This window comes from Trichomonas vaginalis, chromosome III (genome assembly GCF_026262505.1).
Source record: "Trichomonas vaginalis G3 chromosome III, whole genome shotgun sequence".
NCBI lineage: Eukaryota > Parabasalia > Trichomonadida > Trichomonadidae > Trichomonas > Trichomonas vaginalis.
In genome coordinates, this window is record NC_067205.1 from 25,538,519 (window position 1) to 25,559,673 (window position 21,155).

Consider the following 21,155-nt stretch of genomic DNA (forward strand, 5'->3'; position numbering starts at 1 on the left):
TCAAAACCTTGAAATGTGATTCCGAGATGTTGTTTGTTCCATCTCCTTCATTTCTATAGCGAAGCATCCACCTGTCAAGATGATGGCGCCACTGTCGGTCAAAGTATTCACGGGCAGCAGGTTCCTCATTTAAAATTTCTTCTAAATTGTTGTAAACTTCATCAGGATCAATTTCTTCCTCTTCAGAACCAAAGACCAATAACTTCATTAAGTTATAGAAAGTTTCGAAGTTGGAACGATCTTGAAAGTTTTCAGCCTTTCTCATGACAGCGCGCAACACATGAACGCCACACCAAATGATCTGGCATAAGAGGATGGCTGTTTCAACAGCATTTGTGATTTGAGGTGCGCAGTCCATTGAAAAATAAGATGGTTCGCGATTGATGGAGCCAAAATATGCTGTGAGACAAACTTGTATATTTTCACTTGTGTTGGGCCAAACGAAAAAATACAAAAACGGAAAACAATTGATTCCGCGAATTTGCCAGTGACGGCATAAAATGGTATGCGAGAGCGCAAGAGCTTATAAGTGGAATCAATGTGATAAGTTTGTATTTGATGTGAAAAAGCATTTGCTTCGAATGGGGCGTAATAGAAAATCATACGATCTGGCTCGTGAATAAACTCGATGAGATCATCCGGAGAATGACTCTTAACCATGTCGACAAAAATTGCAAGAGATGTAACATCATCCGCTGAGAAACGGGTATTGATTGCATGAAGGCGTTTAGAAAACTTTTTTAAAGCATCTGTAGATTGTTGAAACATTTCCGGAATGATCCCACTATCAAATGGGATATTAAGATCTTTGAAACACCTTAATTGTGCGTAAACACGGTCTTGATTTGATTCAAAATATCTTGTTAAATAAGATCTATAAAAATATGATGTAATTTGTTGTGATTTGTTTGGAAAAGGGGCAGAATGATTGTGGGTGTTAATACATTTTCGTATGTGGTACTTGTCATCGGGAAGTGTATCAACAAGGAAGCGACATGGACAATTCGGCCACTTACAATTAAATTGGATTTGGTTTCTTTCTCTCCTAGTTTTATATGAATAACTACAACCTGCTTGGATTTCTTGTTGCACTCCATACTTAAGCAACTCGATATATGTGAGTTCGTGATCTTGGATCTGCATTAAAATGAAATGATTTGAAAGAATAAAGAATTTTGAATATATTGGTCTTATTTTGATAAGCTTGGTCGTGTTTTGAATAGCTTGGCCATCTAATTCAATTATGATCTTTGAAAATTAGGTGAAATAAAACTAAACATAAATGTAAAACTAGGGATATGAAATTTTGGTTGTACACCACTTGTATGTGCCGGATACCATTGTGTCAAATTTTTTCTGAAATTAACTTTAAAAATACTAAGTAAGATCATTTATTTTTGCATAATATAATGCTAATATGGTTTCTTTTGATTTTATTTCATTTATAAGCAAATCAGATTTACCCAAAAACTCCACTCCATAAGCGTTCATTTGCTAAATTAAAAAGTGACAATGGGCTAGTCTGTCCCTTTCTCCCCTTAGGACGCCCATAAACCTCTCAAAAATGTGATGTAAATATCACAATTTTGAGAAATTTACACTAGGACGCCTTAGGACGCCAACCCCCTTTTTTTACCAGAAGCTGAATTGGAGCTTTTTGGTCGAACAAAAACCTCACACATAGGCATTATGTAGTAAATATGCATTAAACTTATAATGGACAAATGAGACCTCAAAACATAAATTGATAAGAATAAATTTTATACAATAAAATTTAGTATAACCATTATGTCAAACTAGATTTTAGTAAAAGTGAAATGAGAAATTAAAAGGGACATTCCCTTCAAATGTGAATTGATAATTGAGAGTATTGAATTTTTTATTTATATAGTTTTATTATACGCATACTACCAATATTCTTCGATTGATTATTTTAGTTTTTCAATGGTGGAGAAAAATCAGTGAAATATTTGGATAAATTTACTCTACCAACACTAATAATGAATCTTATTCTTCGTTATTTTCAATTTTATTCAAACATTCAAAAATCAAATCATTTATCTTAGATATGTCTGACTGCTCTGATCCAGCAATCCGCGAAGCATACGAGGAGGTTCGCAAGGATGATATCGACACAAATTGGCTCCTTATCACATACGCTGAGGGCTCAGATAAGGTTTGGACACTTGTTGGCAAGGGCAACGGAGGCCTTGATGAACTTAAGGAGCACCTCAACGAGAACTTCCGTGGTTTCGGCTATCTCCGTTGCACAACTGGCGATGAGCTCTCTGTTCGCTCCAAGTTCGTTTTCATTACATTCTGCGGTGACAAGGTTCGCCTCATCCATCGTACCAAGCTTACAGTTCACAAGGCAGATGTCATTCGTGTCATTGAACAGATTTCAATCTCTGTTGATGTTTCACATGTTAACGATCTTACAATGGAGGACATCAATGCTCGCCTCAACAAAGCTGGTGGCGCCCACTACACAAACTAAACTATTATTTCGGCTTTACTATGGAATTAACATCTTTTTAATATTTTTTTTGGGCAGATTTTCGATAAAATCTGTTGTACATAAAGTATAAATCGATGGAATCATTTCGATCTATCTTAATTCCCTATTGATTACATCTTAATATGTCCGACGAAATCATTTCATCAATGAGCACACATTTGAATTATATTGATGCATCCGACACATTGTACACCTTAATGACAAACAAGGAAGAAGAAATTAATGATGTTTACTATCGAATCGTATTAAATTCAAAAGGTACCTGTAAAATTTATCCATATCATTTACACATTTATACATGACATAAGCAAGTACATAAAATCTTACTTATCTTTAGTCAATAAAAGATTTTTGGATTTCAATTATCTTGCATACCAAAATTAATCTAAACCAAAGAGTAAAGCAGCAAACAAATGATATTAATAGCTGCTTAATCTATCCATCCATTTTTTGACGTGTGAGCAGATACAAATGTCAGAGATTTTATTGGAATAACCGAAATCGATTATACAATCGTTCAAAATGCAGGGATATCAAGTAATGAACTAGATTCGATAGAAATGTTGATTTCTCATGTTCAGAAACAAAAAAACACAGCATTGTTTACTGCATCAATCAACAGCATAATTGATGTACTTAATTTTCTTATATCTCATGGAGTAGATGCTAAAGCAAGAGATGAAGTAGGAAAAATTCCATTATATTCATTGGTACAATCTAATTTTTCTGAATATTTAGCAGATGAAATTCCTATACAGTTGTAATACAGAAGATAATAGAGGCAATACGGCACATCAGATTGCAATACCTATATAAACAGCGGAGATCCTTCCAGTTGTCAACAGCGATAATTATAGCCGATAGATAAATGATGATAAAAATATTTATCATTATTATTTCAGAAATTTTCTCATTTCAAAAAAATCAAATAAACAAACATTTTATAATTTTGATGGAGAATAAGATCGAGAAGTAGATCTCGACATTGGCCTTGAAGGCAGTCTCGATTGAGGCTGTGACAAGAAAATTGCCGATCTTCTTTTATAAAGCTGAGACTCGTTTTCTAAAGTGCTAAAATCATCGTCATTCATCGGATCCAAATTCAATCGCGCGTGTCGAGTGTTTCTAAAAACAGCCAGTGATGTTGCAGTTCTTGGTGTCTGCAAAGCAGTCTGAACGTGGCTCCTATCATTAGATATCATCGCTAGTTGTATTCTGGATACGTGTGGAGGCCTGTCTGAGACCTGATATTCTTTCAAATCTTTAATTCTTTGTGATTCCAGTTTTTCTAAGGTTTTCTGTTGGTGCTCTTCAAGAGAGTCCCTTTCTTTATCATGGCGCTCTTTTATTTTGAAGTATTCCCGTCGCATTTGGGTTTGCATATTTCCACGCATTTCATTTTCCTCTTCTATCTGCCTTTTGTTAGCAAGTTCACGAAGCTTGGCTGCTTCATCGTAGTTTCGCATTAGAGCAAGCTTAGTTTCTTGATATCGTAAATTTAATAAGACATTTGATGGTTTATTGAATGATTCAATGAACTCCGGAGTCTGCCATTTCTTTCTAAACTGTAATATTTCATCATTTTGCCGATTTTCCATATTAATAAGATATTTTTGGTTTTCGTTCTTTTGTTGTTCGATTTTCTGCTGCCATTTTTCATTAACTTCGTTCCACTTCTGTTGGTATTCTTGTCGTTTCTCATTTAAGGTAGATTGCGATAATTCATTGACTTGATCTGCAATTTCTTGTTTATAAAGATCATTCATTTCCTTAATTATATAATCAAGCTTTTTGGCTTCATTGTATTGACCTAAAAGCAAAGATCTGACTCGTAATCTATTTATAAGCTGAAAAACATATTCTTTCATGTCAGGTTCTGGTAATTTTCCTGTTTCTAAATATTCTTCAAGAGACTGTTGAATTTCAGCATCAGGAGGACGTTCTTTTGGTTGATTTGAAGTATTTTTAGAAAATGATTTTGAAGGACTTCGACTACGACTAGTAGAGCCTCTGTTAGGAGGGTTTGTCATTGAATTTTCTTGCGAAGTCTCGTAATACATGAATATTCTGTTATTTTTTAAAAAATGTCTGTTTTGAAATTTTTTGAAACAAAAACGGGTTTTGAAATAACTCAAGCTACTGATTCTTTAAATATATTGCTAATTTGGAGTATAGACGGTTATCCGGTTGAAAGTCGTTTGAACTTTTCATTTCAGAAATTATCCTTTTTATCAAATCAAAGAATAGCTTATAGACATATAATAGCTTTATAAGATACTACAATCAAATCCCAATCTGGGCTAAACAGGGTAGAATAACTAATATTAATAAAAGATATGCCTTAATTAGAATATAATCATGCATTTCTAATCATGTAATTACCATCACATATCACATGAATTATACCAACTCACAAACTGCATTCAATTAACTAAGGTAGTCACAAAATCTAAGTAGTGAGGCTCTCAAAAATTGAACCGTACTCCATACAAAATTTGTGTACCCTCACTACTTAGATTTTGTGGCCTTCAATTGAGAGGTTAGTTTTGATAGAGCACGTTATAAAATTAAAAGGGAAAAATAAATAAAATTTAAACATTTAATTATATATAATGTAAGAAGTGTAATTCCAAATTTTCTAAAAACTATTCAAATTTGAGCATTTTTTTGGAAATAGTAAATCTAATATGTACATCTAATAACAGCATGATTCTCACCTTTTCAAGCTCTGCAGTCAATTTTTTGAAATTTGATTGAAATAAATGTAGCAAAAATTACATTTCATTAGGGAATATATGAGTTTCTCTGGAAACAGGCTGATAAATTTTAAATTTTGTCCAATCAACATGAATGCATTGAGAAATTTGGATTGATTTTCTGGTAGAATCTGGAACAATTCAACCATGTATAAATGGATCATGTAATCATCATGAAATGTTAGTGTTAGAGTTCAAAAGAAACAGAATGAGTGGAAATCAAACACAATCTGAATACTTTTAAACGTATACAATCTTTAAGTTTGTATTTTGAATTCTACATATATGATTGTGTAATTCGTTCTTTCAAATTTTCGGATTCAGGCATGTTTTGATAAAATTCATTCCCAAAAACGTCAATTAACAATTAAATTTAGTGTATTTTAAATATATATACGTATTATATTTTATAAATTATATTAAATTCGCAAAATTTTAAGTTTTAAACAAAAATAAAAAATGTTCAAAATATGAAATTATGCATAGGATATTAAAATTTACATGTTAGCAATTTTTTTGAATTGCTTTCAATTTTCATATTGAAATTTTTAAGATTTTTTTCTGAAATAATAAGCAAGAATATCAACCTAAATAATATTAAATTCCATGCGTTAATTTCCCCTCAAAAGTCATTGACCGCCTCTCAATCTAGATTTTGTGAGTACTTTATCTTTATGTGAAATTTCTTCGCAACCAGATTTTTTGAGCAAATTCAACTGAGTGAACGAATTGGTATAAAACCGACTCGATTTTTCCCAGTACTATTCAGTTTGGTAATAGCATATATAGTAAGACGCATATTTCCATCTTATGAGCTCGAAAAATCAGTTTATACTCGTCATTATAATTATTTTTACTCAAAAAATGCACCAATTAAGTTTTTCATGTACGATATCGAAGCAAATAACACTGCAAAACTATGCAAGAACCTATTCTGCGACTATCCTGTTAAGAAATCTCAAGCACATACTTTCTACTTTGAACCAGTACTTCATAGACACTTTATGAAAGGATATAACAGAGTGTCATATGAATCAGATGCAGATTTATTCTATGTACCTATATATTTAGGCTTATTTAACATGCAAAGAGAAAAATGCGACTTTGATCGCTGCGTATTACCCCTTGTTAGAAGTCAAGGAGACTACTACGATCGTTTTGGTTCAGTTGACCATGTTTTTGTTCAGATGTTGTTTTCACACAACAATGTTCCATTTACACAGCATCATCAGAAAGTGATTGTTGCACAAACAACAATAGGAGACATCAACTGGAACTTGAGCATTTTCGAACCGCGCCAAATGACAAGATTTACAGTAATGCCTTACAATTCAAACTTCGATTTCTATGAAAGTTCATCAAAACAATGCATTACTGCCTTTCTAACCGGCCAGATGACAATTGCTTCATTTGATAAGCGTGCACGCAATATCAGACAAGCTTTGAAAGAAGAAATGCGAAATACAAAGAACACTGCTGTGATTGAAACAAAGCGAAAGAGTCATTTCATAGCAGCAGAATATTTTCAGATCGAATCTCTTATGCGAAACAGCGAATTTTGTCCTGTTCCTCATGGAGACGGTCCACAATCAAAACGCCTTTACGATTCGATGCGAACAGGCTGCATCCCTATAGTCTTATCTGATGAAATACGATTTCCTTTCGAAAGTACTTTCGTTGACTATAAAAACGTTTTGATTCATATTCCTCAATACGAACCACAAAGAATAAGAGACGCTTTCGCTGTTGCTAATAAGAAACTAAGAGATAGAATGAGACGAAGACACAAAGAACTTGATAGATTACTAACTGTTGACGAAAACTTAGATACTGTTCAAGGAGGCATTATATGGGCATGGAAGTGGATGCAATTTTTCAAGGCAGCTACAATTGCATCTTCGAAACGATGCGATCTTCTACACTCAAAATATTTATAATTTTTTTTTCACCTTATCCTTGTTTTTAATTTTTTTTTTCTGTTTGAATAAAGTATATTAAATATCTTCCACTTGGCCTAACGTAAATTCTCCCTATTGAAATATAGCAAGAATTTAAAAGCACAAAAGGTGACGTTTATAAAATTTCATAAAAACAATGACGAATCATATTTTTACGCCACCATCAATAGGAGATTATCATTTCAAAGGAGAAATCGGATACGGTGCGTTTAGTATTGTTAAACTAGTTCAACACTCTCAGTCTAACAATTTTTTTGCGTGCAAAGTTATTTCGAAAGAGAAACTGTCATCAATAAAGCGAATAGAAAGATTCGAAGATGAAATCAGAATTCAACAACAACTACACCATCCAAACGTAGTTCAAATATATGATTTATTGAAAGATGAGAAAAACTTTTATATTATGATGGAGTTCTGTCAAGGCGGAGAACTGTTTCAATACATTGTAGATAAAGGAAAGTTAACCGAAGATGAAGCGAAACAGATTTTAGATCAAATTCTCGAAGGAATAAAATACATTCATAAAATGGGCGTCGTTCATCGCGATATCAAACCAGAAAATATTCTTATTGACCAAAACGGTAACGTGAAGCTGAGTGATTTTGGATTATCGAAATATGTCAGTTTAAAATCGAACCTTGTGAAAACGCCATGCGGATCTCCTTGCTACGCATCACCTGAATGCTTGTCAGGATTACCATACAATGGATATATTTCGGATATGTGGAGTGTTGGCGTTTTATTATATGCATGCGTATGTGGACAGTTACCATGGACAAAACGAAGTCAGGCAGAACTGTTCGCACAGGTAAAATCAGGATCGTATGAAATTCCATCTTCTCTTTCATTGGAATGTCAAGATTTGATAATGAGATTAATGGATACAGATACTAATACTCGTATAACTCCAGAAGAGGCATTGAAACACGAATGGTTTGATTCTCTGCTTCCTCAAACAAGAATTCAACCGAAAGTTAATGTGCCAGATCTAAGTCTGAAAAAGATCGATAATTTCTTTACAAAATACGAATATAGTCAATTCAAAATCGATATTTCGCTATTAAACAGCCTTCCAAACCTTACATTTCAAAAAGTTGTTAAGAATATAATACCAAATCCGAATTTTGCGTCACCAGTTAAAGTTCCAGAATCTGTAAATCGTATGAAATTACCAACATTGTCGCCAAAACCTCGACCAAGAAAAGATTCTGGCGCAAATTTAAAGCCTCTTAAGGCTTTACCAAGAAATCCAAACTCACGTAAATTATCAAATCCAGTGAATCGTCCTGTTCGAAGATCTTGTGTCTTGCCGAACATTTGATTTTTTCAATAAATAATATGTTTGTTTTTAATATGAAATACCTAATATTTAAGCCATAAGACAATAATGTACTTCCTCACTTCTTCCAGTATAGGGACAATGCAATGTCGTCATTAGTAAATCTCGAATGAAACAGCTTATTTTTCATTTTTTAATAAGAACATATCATATATTAGGCATAGCTTTAATATCAAACTATTGCGTTTACGATAAAAAACTTTTTATCTATTTTATCTTATAATGCTTATAATAAGATAATAAACATTATTTCCAATAAATTTCACACATAAAATTAATTTGTGTAAACAAATAAAAATTTTTAGCGAATTTTTTCAAATGAATAAAAAAATTAATACCAAAAAACCCCATTCGAAATATTCTCCAATTTTACTTTAATCATTCAATGGAGGATGAACTCCACAAAGAATTCAATTTGTGTATTTTGTATAGGCGTTTTCAATTTTTTGTGCCATTTTGTATTGTAATGACCCATATACAGATCGTTAACTGCATTAACCTTCCAAGAGCTGATTTAGATGGAAATAGTGATCCATACGTCAAGATTCTTGGCCGTAAAAAGGGCTCAGACAAATTCAAAGACATCGGGAAAACTGATACAATTAAAAACACTTTAAATCCTAAATTCAAAGATAAACCATTCCCAATCGAGCCAGATACAGAAGAGATCAAACTATCAGTCTATGATTACGATTTTATGGGTAAAAACGACGAATTAGGTGAAGTCGCATTCAAAATCGCTGAAATTAGTGGCAACAAGCCTATAACACTTACACTTTCTAGAGTACAACTTTCTATACTCCAGAATTGCTTCCCAGCTATTACTTTCGTTGTTTCGAAACCAGAAGAACAAGTCATGGCACCACCACCAGCCGTTAAACCACCACCTCCACAGAAACAAGATATTAAGTTTGTTATTGCCGAAAGCGCCAAAAATAACTTAATTCTTGGCATCGCAATTATTGATGAAACAGAAAAGAAATATTATATCTCTGATGAGACAACTGGTGCACCTGCAAACTATAAAAAGTGCAAAGCTGAAAATGAATACAAAATTAGACTGGCAAAATTAGCACAACCACTTAAAATCATTCCATTTATTAGAACAACACGAAATTTTAAACCAGGACAGATCAAAGTCCAAGCTAAACTTAAAAATCAAGTCATTGGCGAGTTCAAAATGAACCTACAATACAGAGGCGAATGGACATTTGAATCTGCACTTGAAGTTCCATCAAAGAAGGTTATTTCTATCAAACAGTTCAACCGTAATAACTATACTAATGAAGAGTGGATCAGTATGATCCCAGGAATACAAAAAGCTGAATATCACAAATATTTAAAAAATTCTTTATATATATTATTTTTAGCAAATAGAAATAGTTTTTTATAGAAACAATGAATTATAAGACTTTGAGAAGCGTTCTGAACTTGATGAAAAAGAAAATAATGACAACTGAAACAACTACTGTAATTAATGTAACAATTACAAGGGCAACAATCAAACCAATCTTAACCTTATCCTTCTTTTGTGGTGTATCCGATCCTTGATCGCTGTCATCGCCTGATTGAGATGAAGTTGGATTTACAGGACTTGTTCCTGATGTGGGTTGTGGTCCTGGTCCTGGTGCTGGAACATCACCTGTTGTTATTGGTCCAGGTGTATTCGAAGGTGTGAATGTAAAACTGTAGGAATCAATTCCGGAAACTTCAGAACCAGCTGTTTTAACAGTTACTGATCCAAGATGTGTATCGGTTGGAGCAACAACTATAAATGGATTGGATGAAGTATTGCTAAAGGTTCCTGAGTTCTCAATTGAACCAATTGCACTGTAAATTTTTGGAGAAAATATGTCAGTGTAGCCATGAATGTTGGCTGTTATACTGACTTGCATGTTAGATGATGAAGATATCCAAAGACATTTAATTGCATTTGAACCAGTGTAAATTTTATATTCTCCTTGTGCAGCGTTATGAACTTCGACTGTTGAGCATCTTCTATCTAAGTGTAGATTGGATAATATCATAACTGAGTAATGAAATTTTGTTTGAGAACCGGTAGATTTGACAATAATGTAAGAGTTGGACTCAACTAAATTCATGATTCTACTAGATGAACTGAATGTTCCTATGACATTCTTGTTGTTATCATATGCAGTAGCTGAAAATCCTTCGATAGAATTCACAATTACAACTGAATTTGGTAAAGGAAAATTAATAACATAGTCCTGTCCTGGAGTAATATCTACAGCAATTGACCTTCCATTCATAACTTCATCTTGAGCTGCTAAGGCACATAGAGGTAAGAATACAAGCATTTATATTTTGAATTGAAAATAGCCATTTTTGAATTTGCTACCGGAAAGTAGACTCAATCGTCACTTTTTTATTTAGAAGTAATTGTAAACATAAAATTCCAGAAATACTTGAATTGAATAAAAATGAAGTATTAGTGGCTGACTTGAAAATGAACGCCAAAAATGTTTATTGTTTATTTTTCTTTGGATATTCGTGGATAATCTTTCAAACATCCAAAGAAAACTCGAGATTTTTGAAGAAAAAGAAGTAGATGAAACAAATTTAAATATTGAAATATAAAGAAACGATTTGGATAATTTTGTTTTTTGCACAACAATGAAGAGGAGTTCTTCCATGTTTGCTTAAAAAAGCAATATTGGATAATCATCCAACACAAAATATTATTTTTATGAAAATGATCATAGATTCATGCGTGAATTGTCAGGAATTAACTAATCCAGAAAATGGGAAATGACACTTTTTGTTGTGAATTATGCCATCTTAGGCCGCGAAAAAATCTGAGGAATTGTTTTGATAAGACCAATAGAATAAGGTGCGTTTGATGATTGATTAATAGAAAATTAATGAATGCAGGAACTTGCATTGGCTGTAAGATCACAGAATTTATAAATGGGAAGTCTCATCAATATGATATAAAATCGGTTGAGAATTTTTATTGTTCTTTCAAAAACAAATCGGTTGTTAACCGATGAAATTGATGAATTGTGCTTATCCACAATTGTTATTTAAAATTGTAATTGATCGACCATTGACCATCAAAAAAATTTAATCTGAAAAGGTTATCGTCTTGATTTATAGTTCTATTCAGCAACTTTTATTTAAGCATAATTACTAATTTTGTCTATTTTGAATATGCTTCAAACTTAGTCTAATATCAAATCTCTTCAACGAAATGATTTTATACAATATTATTAACTCCGAATCAAAAAAGAATTGAATAAAAACTGCTTTCTGACATAGACAAAACCCAATTTGCCGGAATTTGAGAGCAGATCAACAAGTATTCAAATTTCAACCTCAAAATAATGCTTGCGGCGCTCTTATTCGTTCGTCAAGTTCCTAGAATCCCTAGGTACCATAGGCAAATCCCACAGTTCAGCGTTGGACGTCCACATAAGTTCGTTCACGACAGATACGAGACATTTCGTCGTTATCCATTACCAAAACCACATCGTCGCCACCAGAGAATCCCAATGCGCCAGCCAGATGAAAACATTTTCATCCCATTCATTGGAGAAGTCCCACTTCCAGAAATTAAGTTACCACCTCTTCCAGAGATCAAGTTACCACCACTCCCACAGATCAGATTACCAGAAATCAAGTTACCAGAGATCAGACTCCCATGGCTCCAATTGCTCCAGTAATTCCACCAATCATCCCACCAGCACCAGCTCCAGCTGGCATTGTTAATGATGACCAGATGAGACGTATGGGCTGGACCAACTATAACCTTGGCGATCTCAACAGCTGCCTTGCCAGATTCGAAATCAACAACCCAGCCAGAATCCGCCACTTCATTTCCCAGTGCTCCCACGAGTCAGGCAATGGCCGCTGGACACGCGAAATCGCTAACGGTTGGGCATATGAAGGCCGCCGCGATCTCGGCAACACACAGCCAGGCGATGGCCCACGTTTCAAGGGCGCTGGCTACCTCCAGTTGACAGGCCGTGCTAACTACCAGAACTTCGCTAACTACATTCAGGACCAGGGTGTCATGCAGGGCGTTGACTACGTCGCTGACCGCTACCCATGGACATGCAGTGGCTACTGGTGGATGCGCAACGGAATGAACGGTCTCTGCGATAGCGGTGCTAGTGTCGAACAGGTCACACGCCGTGTTAACGGAGGCTACAACGACCTTGAAGATCGCCGCGCCAAGTACAACCTCGCTTGCACCATCTTCTAAAAAATTATTCACCATTTTAAAATAAATGAATGGTAGCTTAAGGGTGCACCCGTATGTACGTTTATTTAAGAGGAGGAGGATTACCCTCTCAATTTTGAGGGATTCGTTAGTTTATTTTCTCGATGAATATGCAATAAAATTTGATTTTTACCTTATCAATATACTTCATATAATATACACATGTTCATGTAAAAACTTTTTTGCAAAATCCTCAGGAATTAAGGGATTTTTGAATTTTAAGAATTTTTTTCGAATTTTTTCGAAAAAAAAATATTTTCAGAACAGCCTTAACGGCTAAGATTTAGGAACAATGTTAAGTATCAAAAAGAAAGGAGGTCTGATATAGACAACATATATCGTTGAAGGTTGAAAAAATCTCTAATATTTGAGCCCAAAATTTCAAATTTTAATTTTTTGAAAAAAGAGGCCACCCGTATGTACGTTTATTTGAGAGGAGGAGGATTATATTTTTGAAAGGGTGAAACATTATGAATATGTTAATTATATAATAATATGTATTATTATAAAAAAGAAAAAATAAAGCACGTTAAAATTTTTCTTTCTTGATTTTTTACAAAATCTACTTAGAATTATGCAAAATATGACTAAATAATTATAAATTTCAAGTTAAATTTTAATTTTGATAAATAATTTAAATTTCAAAATATCAAGTTCAGTTCGACTATGTATGTAGTAATTCCTCAATAAAGTGCCAAAACCCTATTAAAATATATGAACATTTTCAACATTTTAATGTTTTTATTTAAAAATTTGTTGGAATATGAGCTTCAAACAATTATTATGTAAATAAAAATAATTAAATATATGTATTTATTCGTATTACAACCGTAGTAAGTTGATTCTTCCTTTCTTCTACTGAGTTTTGAATTTGATTTCGAATTGGAAAGAGATTCAAAGGGAAAATACTAGCGGATAAAAACTACCTCCATGAAAGGGTCATAATGGAGTCAAGTTGTATTTTTTGATATTTTTTGCTTTTCGAGCCTAAATAGGTAGCCAAGATAATGCCTAAAAATAAGGTTCTAAATTCTGAAGTTTACATGATCCTCTCGTGTGCACCCTTAATAATTTTTATTATTAGTTCTTGAAAATAAAGATTTCAATTTTTCAATCTTTGAAGTTCAGATTGTTTCAGAGGAAATTTATTTATTATTTGAGCTAACATTAATGTTTTTTATCACGATGTTAGATGTTGTTTATAATATAAAATTGCGAATTGTTATTTTTGAATAATCAAGCTTTTTTATGTTGGCAAATCAATAGAAATTTAGCTATACTATTGAATGCATGGATTTAGATTTCAGAAAAATAAATCATCATGCCAATCTTTGCTGAATTCCGAAAGTTAGATGTGAAATAGTTATAGTAATTCCTGTGATAGAAAAGATAAGTTTGAGTATTATATTTCTTCATGTTTAAAACATGGTTAACCTCTCATAATGAAAACACAAATCCATTATTTAATAGAGCCTATGGGGCACAGAGTTTTCTTTTAGGCATTAAAAACTATGCTTGCTTGTCAGAAATAAATCAACTAGCTTGGCTGAACTATATCTCACAAAATATATGATACATCTTATTATATTATTTCAAATGATGCTATTTCAAACAAATCTAATGCAACAAGGAGATAATACGAATAAATGCTGCTTTATGATTTTAATGTATTATTCATAGAAAATTGGAAAGATTATTTGCAAGACTGTAAAAGTATTAGTCTCAAATTAAGTGGAGGATGATAATGGGTGCAAAATTATTAAATATTAAGTAATATCATTGGAATTACTTTATTTGATTAAATGGCAAGCAAATGGATACACATGCCTTACTATTTCCTTTAACATTCGCATAAAGCTGCGCAACAAAAAGTTATTTTTGTATTGATGATACTTCGGAATCAGATTGAATGGATAGTTCAATAGAGTTATATAGCTTAGTAGACATAAGCATCTAAATTTTATGCGCATTGGTCTCAAAATCCTAGACAGAACTGATTTTAGAAATGAGAAAAATGACAAAGTATGAATTTTCATCCGATTTTATGGTGCCTTGAATTACTTTCCTCAAAGGCTGTTTAATGTTGTTAATAATTTAAATTATTATGGAAATTTTCACAACAAAATTGTGTTGGCAAAGATTTTTTTTTCGGTGATAAAAATAATTTTTTCTGTACTTGTAATCCAAAGAAATTTCAAGTGACATCCTTCAAAATTATAGATATACGTATCAGGATATAAATCAGCACAAAAAAATTTTTAGCACTTTTCACCGTAAAAAATTTCACCGGTGACATCAATTTTCATTAATGTTCAAGAAGAAAGACAATGGCCGCGACAAGTTCCAGATTCTTATTGCAACAGTAAGAGGCAAACTTGTCAATGTAAAACAAATGCATGAATACGCTGCAAGAGCTCTAATCCGCGCTATAGAATCCGGAAAGAAAGTTGATATCAGATCCAAGGTAATGAGCGAATATAAATTAAAACAACAGCTCGATGCAATGAATCTAATTGCCGAAAATGGTCGCGAACTCTTAAAATGTTATGCTGACCTTTGGACTGATCATCCATCCGAGTCTCTTCAGAACCAGTACATTGAAATCTTTTCATATAGGGAGATGGTTAACATGCCTCAGGTTGTTGAACATTGGAATAATTTTCCAATCAAAGGAGCTTCTCAAGAATTAAAGGAGTACGAGGAGCTTCTTGATGATGATGAAATCGCTGAATATTTGAATGATTTCGCCAGTGTAAACAAAATTAATGATAAAGGTAAAGAATATTTAAGGATCCTTTATCCTTGCGGTAATGTACTTGATATGATTCCAACAGGAACACCAATGTATCCACCACCTCCAAATTAATTTAATTTATATTTGTATTATTTATAAATTCATCAAAATATCTGAATTTCAGCAATTATTTGTACTAAATTTATAGTTTTAATGAAAAATAGTTAAAACGACTTTTATAAAATTTGCCAGATTAACTTTTACCAAATCTTTTTGATGCGACAGCACCACAGAATGAAGATGCGATCCATGCATCTGTATTAAATGTTGTTTGGATGACCGTGCTGAATTCAACATTAGAATACAAGAGATTTCAACTATTATTGCTAGAGTGCACTACGAGATTCCATCCCATATGCATGATAGCTCCGAATTATCCGTTCGTATTTTACACAAGAAGTAATTCTTCAATCAGTAAATATCTATTAATGACAATAAATAATGAACCTTCAGTAGGGGTATATATTGAAAACCATATTTGTATCGGATATGCTTAAAAATATTCTAATTTCAGATGCAAATTTCATCAACCCAATTCCAATTGATATAACATTGTGCTCATATATGAAACAATAAATTTCAAAGTATTATTATATATACAATTGTTTCCCTATAATGCAGATGGACATATTCAACACTTGGCAGGCTCCAAAAAATATATATAGCATATTTTAATCTCATATCATTTGTTCTCAAGGAACACTTGTAGTCATATAGGTACAACATTGTTTAACTGATTTCACTCTCATAATTTGCTTAAATCAAGGATAAATTTGCATTTTAATTGAAAAAATTTTGTTTGCATAAAAGAAGATAATGCATAATTGCAAAAATATATAAATGAATGAACGCTAGCGTCAAAAATTTTTATAACGTAATTTTTCTCTTTCAAAAGTTTTAGATTGTTGTTTTTAATGAGGAACGCTGGTATAAAAATCGATGCTACTCGTGCCAAATATGACACCGGTAAAGCAGCGATTGAACATGCCGGTTTAATTCCAGTTAAGAATGACGAAAAAGCTCCATTTGTTTGGATTGATGGAATTTTAAAGCCCGATGATGCTTTAGACTACGATCCTGGGCAAATATTAGGTAAAATACCAGGTATGGACTACATTTGCTACAAATCTACGCTTTTTAAATGCTTAAACCACATTCGCAATTTCTTTCCTCAGCAGTATGAAGTATTTCCAAGAACTTTTGTTCTGCCAGATGAATTCCCAGAGTTCCAAAGGGAGCACATGCATATCTGTGGAAGGACAGGAGTCGCTCCAACTTGGGTTTTGAAACCAAAAAACGGATGTTGCGGAAATGGCATCCAAATCATTCAATCAGTACATGAAGTCCAAGATAACAAAGTACAAGGTGTCATTCAACAGTATGTTAATCCTTATTTGATCGATGGGAAAAAATTTGATTTCAGATTTTACGTTTTTATTGCTTCATTAAGTCCACTAACAGTATTTCTTTACAACGAAGGCATCGCAAGATTCTGTTCAGAACCTTTTCAAATGCCAAATAAATCCAACAAAGATACAAAGTTTATGCACCTTACGAACACAGCTATTAATGTAGAAAATGGTGCTGTTGATGCCAGCGTTTTCACTAAGAAAGCAACAGATATTTTGCAAATAATCGAAAATCAGCATCATAATCGTGATATAATCTGGGAAAGAATAAGCGAATGCGCACGTGCAGTAATCATTGGTATACTTCCTAAGGTTCTTGCTTCATTGCCGAAAAAGAAAATGGGAACAAATTCATTATTGAAGCCATTTTTGACAAACCGAATATCTCATTTGCATAATCTGCAAGAAGAAGTTGCAGAAGCACAATGTGAAGAGGAAGTTCCTGAACCAGTTGAACCGGAAATTCCAGAAGAAAATCTTCCTTCAGTTTTATCAAATTCATATGATATTCAGCTCAAATCAGAACGAAACTACAAGAAACATATGTTCCAAACATCTGTTAAAGCAGATATTATTAAACATCAGACAAATATGATCTTAATGCCTGGATTTGGAAATAAAAATACAGATTGTCCGCCGCTGATTGTCGGCTCCATCGTAACTTATAGAATTAACCCCACATCTCAATATGGTCCTTTAATTGTTCAGAGAAGATACGATTTTACTACCAACAGGCTTAAGAGTATCAATGCGAAATCACCAAAATCATATTATTTTACAAAAGGAGGCAAAGTTGTTCAAAAAACTCAAAATCTGAAGGCGAAAATCTTTTTGCCGCCAGCGAAACAGAGATACCCATCTCCAACAAAGGATATTGAATCAAAGCCAGAGCCAATTCCTGAGATAAAGCGCGAAGAAAAAATTTATGAACCAGAAAAGATCGAAGTCAAGCAAAATACATTCGAAGAGAGATTCAGTGAAGAGGAAGAAGAAAAGCAGGCTCCAAAAGAAGCAGAAAAGAAGAGCCCTCTTAAACCATTACCTCTAAAGAAGAGATTTAACCACGTTCTAGGTATTGATATCATGCTCGATGCAAATATGAATCCACAGGTCCTGGAATTGAATGATAGACCTTCTTTGAGTGTAACTGTAGATTTCGAAAAAGATTTGAAGGAATCGTTACTCTGCGAGACGTTCGAACATATCTCTCCAAATGGAGAAGTGTTAGGCAACAGCGAAAAGTCTGGTTGGCAACAAATTTTCCCACTTCCAAAATCTCACCCTAATTACACTGTTTGGGCTCCAATTTATGAGAAGGCAAAGAAACCCAATAACAAGGGAGAGATTGAAGGAATTCCTGTTAACATTCGGCCCAGAACAACTGAACAAAAATATTATAATTTCGAAAAGACAAAGGAGAAGAAGAGGTCGAAGAAAAAAGCAAAATAAAATGTTATGTATGTATTATTATTTCAATTGATGTCTATGTTTTTTCGTTATATTATATTTTGAAAATTTTTTTTTGCTTTGTTTGAACATTGTGCCTTTGGATATCATTTATATCTAGAAATTTAAGATCTTTGGACCATTTATCTCTATTTTCAAGTATAATCAAAATAGCATTCAAATTCGCGAATGTTTTGGTTGGTTGATTAATGCATAAAATACGTATTCTATCATGAGAAAGTGTTGGTTTTGTTAGTGGAATAGCTTGTCTTGGCATATTCATTTTTCAATTTTAAAATTAATTTACATTGTCGATCAAAAAATTTTGAATATTGATATTTTGAAGGGTGATTATTATTTTAACAACACTTTTAGAAACGATGCATTTTCTTACAATAATGTAAACTTCTGAAAAGAAGAATATCCATTGAAAAAAGTGCGAAACAATCTCAAAAAGTGACGCTAGACTTGAATGCAATGAGTATACTGGCGCCAAATCACTGCCAGTTGCTCACAGTTCAAGAGATACTTCCTATTATTGAAACTCTTAATGTTAATCAAGAGTTAAAGGATTTATCCGAGACTTTTTTGGAATTTCTTTCATTTAACGTTTCTGTTCTTTTAAAAATGGTCTTAGAAGATACCAAATACGATGCAATCATATATCAGAAGATCATGACAATATTTCAATCGAATGTAAGAGAAATCAGAAAAATTTTGGCAGTTAATGACGAAGTTGCACGAGAAATATATGATTTTGCCAAAGGAGAGTGTTATATTACAGAAACCAAGAAAGTTCTTAGATTTTCTTTGATTTTGAACCAAATTATCATAAAAACGGAATTTGACTTTCTTGGGAAAATACCAAATCCGAAAGTATTCATGACCTCTTTACTCAAGCTTTCCAGATTCATGTCAATGGAGACATTTTTAAATCAACTTTTAACAAATAAAACAATTTTAGAGAATTTCGCTTCATTTTTTGAAACGGCGAAACTCGGACAGGCATTTCATGCATTAATTCACAAGGAAGGTCCCCACACCGAGCAATACCTGACTCTACTCACTGATTTTGCAATTTCGTTATCGCCTGACAGCAAACTCCTGCATTCTATTACAAAGCAGTCGATGATAACTACGCTATTTACGATCGCTCGTACTACTCTCTCAAAGAATTCCGCTGCTTTGGCGTTCGAATACATCGCAATGAACCATTTAAACGATTTTTTCGATGACGATACAGCATTTCTTATTAACAGCCAATTACCCGTTGTCTGTAAGTATATTACGACCCACGCAAAGAATTTTGACTGCGCAACGAGATGCGCTGTTGATCTCTTGATTTCTATCTGTAACAGTATATCTAATTACGTAGAAGAGGAAGAAGAATACTACGAAGACGAAGAATCACCCATAAAAACGTCAATTTCTTGCACTTTTTCAGAAGAATACCGAAAAGTCAAATTTAAAGCAGCTGAAGAGAAAAAAGGACACTTCTTACCTCTGGCCGACAACAGAATGAAATCTAGACCCGATTTTCCGTTTCAAACAACTTCAAATTTGGCAATAAACTCAATTTCGCCATCAAAACTATTCGATCCTAATATCAAAGGCGTGTACAATATAAATAAGCCAACGTTCAATGGATTTACCAAAGAAGCGATGGCGAATTTTAATTTATCTTCTCTGGTTCAAAGTTGTCCAATTTTTTCTGGTTTGGCGCCTATTGACGAATGTGAGGATGAATCGCAAAGCTCTGTTACTTCTCCAACAAATTTCAAAGTTGAAAAAAGAATAACTTCAGATTATGAGCCAATTATAGACGCTGCACAAGCATTATTAAAGTCCTCCTTTGATAAACCTTATATTACATTCCTGCAAGCATCAATTTTGGACCTTCTGAGCGTTATTGACGAAATTGAAGGTTTAATTCCGAAGTTATTCAAAAACTTTAACATAATTGAAGGAGTTGACAAGATGAGAAGTACTAATTGTGAGATATTTGAAGGATATATCCATGAAATATGCAGATTACTTAAGAATTACGACGAATTCACTGAAATTATTGAAAATATTTCACCAGATTGGGAAGAAAAAGAAGCTTTGTATACTGATTTAGAAGAGTTGCCCGAAATGCCTCATCAACCAGGCTCTCTTAATGCTGAATAATCATATTAATTTTTTTATTATGTTGTTTTATGTTTTATTCATGTATTTTTTATTAAAAAGATTTGTTTTTATTTCTGTAACACATATAATCCTTTTTCTCTTTCGATAAGATGTGATAAAAGAAAAACGATCAACATAACATAGAATCAGCCATTCATATATGCATTTAATGGATACCATTAATTTAATTGCTAGCTAATAGCACGAAAAATAATAATTATTGTTATAGACCGAAAATAGATTTTTTCGGTTTTCTCTTCAAATAATTGAAAGAATGATACTATTATAGGTTTATTATATTATATAGCATATAATCATGCTATAGCCGAAAATTATAAGTTTTGAGAAGATTGAATATAACACAAATAAATTTGAATGTAAGTTAAATTGCTTGTTGTTTTTAATATCTATTTAATGTGAAATCCAATATTGCAAAATTCAAATTGAATGATTGAAAGAACAGAAAAAGTCATTCTTTTCAATTTCGAATATGTTTCATTGTATTTATAATTATATGGCAAAT

At 32.9% G+C, this 21,155-nt stretch overlaps 11 protein-coding genes across 11 annotated transcripts, besides 4 other annotated features; 9 read left to right on the forward strand and 2 right to left on the reverse strand.

The window, feature by feature from the left end:
* Positions 1-1,535: part of a mobile genetic element that runs on past the window's edge.
* Positions 1,536-1,627: a mobile genetic element.
* Positions 1,628-2,055: 428 nt separating this feature from the next.
* TVAGG3_0763770 (actin binding) lies at positions 2,056-2,783 on the forward strand (the record flags this gene model as incomplete). Its single annotated transcript, XM_001316258.1, has 1 exon — positions 2,069-2,497. One exon carries the CDS (start codon positions 2,069-2,071, stop codon positions 2,495-2,497), a length of 429 nt encoding a protein of 142 aa, XP_001316293.1.
* Positions 2,784-3,176: 393 nt separating this feature from the next.
* On the reverse strand, positions 3,177-4,609 carry TVAGG3_0763780 (uncharacterized protein; the record flags this gene model as incomplete). The annotated part of the gene is made up of 1 exon (XM_001316259.1): positions 3,460-4,548. The coding sequence occupies one exon, from the start codon at positions 4,546-4,548 to the stop codon at positions 3,460-3,462; it is 1,089 nt and encodes a 362-aa protein (XP_001316294.1).
* Positions 4,610-5,992: 1,383 nt separating this feature from the next.
* Positions 5,993-7,211, forward strand: TVAGG3_0763790 (macromolecule glycosylation; the record flags this gene model as incomplete). Its single annotated transcript, XM_001316260.2, has 1 exon — positions 6,159-7,211. The coding sequence occupies one exon, from the start codon at positions 6,159-6,161 to the stop codon at positions 7,209-7,211; it is 1,053 nt and encodes a 350-aa protein (XP_001316295.1).
* A 157-nt stretch (positions 7,212-7,368) lies between these two features.
* On the forward strand, positions 7,369-8,567 carry TVAGG3_0763800 (protein serine/threonine kinase protein; the record flags this gene model as incomplete). The annotated part of the gene is made up of 1 exon (XM_001316261.2): positions 7,369-8,553. One exon carries the CDS (start codon positions 7,369-7,371, stop codon positions 8,551-8,553), a length of 1,185 nt encoding a protein of 394 aa, XP_001316296.1.
* A 470-nt stretch (positions 8,568-9,037) lies between these two features.
* On the forward strand, positions 9,038-9,964 carry TVAGG3_0763810 (C2 domain-containing protein; the record flags this gene model as incomplete). The annotated part of the gene is made up of 1 exon (XM_001316262.1): positions 9,038-9,964. The coding sequence occupies one exon, from the start codon at positions 9,038-9,040 to the stop codon at positions 9,962-9,964; it is 927 nt and encodes a 308-aa protein (XP_001316297.1).
* Positions 9,965-9,974: 10 nt separating this feature from the next.
* Positions 9,975-10,889, reverse strand: TVAGG3_0763820 (uncharacterized protein; the record flags this gene model as incomplete). Its single annotated transcript, XM_001316263.1, has 1 exon — positions 9,975-10,889. One exon carries the CDS (start codon positions 10,887-10,889, stop codon positions 9,975-9,977), a length of 915 nt encoding a protein of 304 aa, XP_001316298.1.
* A 1,026-nt stretch (positions 10,890-11,915) lies between these two features.
* TVAGG3_0763830 (chitinase family) lies at positions 11,916-12,254 on the forward strand (the record flags this gene model as incomplete). Its single annotated transcript, XM_001316264.1, has 1 exon — positions 11,916-12,254. One exon carries the CDS (start codon positions 11,916-11,918, stop codon positions 12,252-12,254), a length of 339 nt encoding a protein of 112 aa, XP_001316299.1.
* Positions 12,255-12,310: 56 nt separating this feature from the next.
* On the forward strand, positions 12,311-12,796 carry TVAGG3_0763840 (chitinase family; the record flags this gene model as incomplete). Its single annotated transcript, XM_001316265.1, has 1 exon — positions 12,311-12,796. The coding sequence occupies one exon, from the start codon at positions 12,311-12,313 to the stop codon at positions 12,794-12,796; it is 486 nt and encodes a 161-aa protein (XP_001316300.1).
* Positions 12,797-12,837: 41 nt separating this feature from the next.
* Positions 12,838-13,878: a mobile genetic element.
* A 1,224-nt stretch (positions 13,879-15,102) lies between these two features.
* TVAGG3_0763860 (uncharacterized protein) lies at positions 15,103-16,069 on the forward strand (the record flags this gene model as incomplete). Its single annotated transcript, XM_001316266.2, has 1 exon — positions 15,123-15,680. The coding sequence occupies one exon, from the start codon at positions 15,123-15,125 to the stop codon at positions 15,678-15,680; it is 558 nt and encodes a 185-aa protein (XP_001316301.1).
* A 399-nt stretch (positions 16,070-16,468) lies between these two features.
* Positions 16,469-18,468, forward strand: TVAGG3_0763870 (tubulin polyglutamylase TTLl11 family; the record flags this gene model as incomplete). The annotated part of the gene is made up of 1 exon (XM_001316267.1): positions 16,523-18,466. One exon carries the CDS (start codon positions 16,523-16,525, stop codon positions 18,464-18,466), a length of 1,944 nt encoding a protein of 647 aa, XP_001316302.1.
* Positions 18,469-18,930: 462 nt separating this feature from the next.
* On the forward strand, positions 18,931-20,700 carry TVAGG3_0763880 (uncharacterized protein; the record flags this gene model as incomplete). The annotated part of the gene is made up of 1 exon (XM_001316268.1): positions 18,941-20,632. One exon carries the CDS (start codon positions 18,941-18,943, stop codon positions 20,630-20,632), a length of 1,692 nt encoding a protein of 563 aa, XP_001316303.1.
* Positions 20,701-20,855: 155 nt separating this feature from the next.
* Positions 20,856-21,155: part of a mobile genetic element that runs on past the window's edge.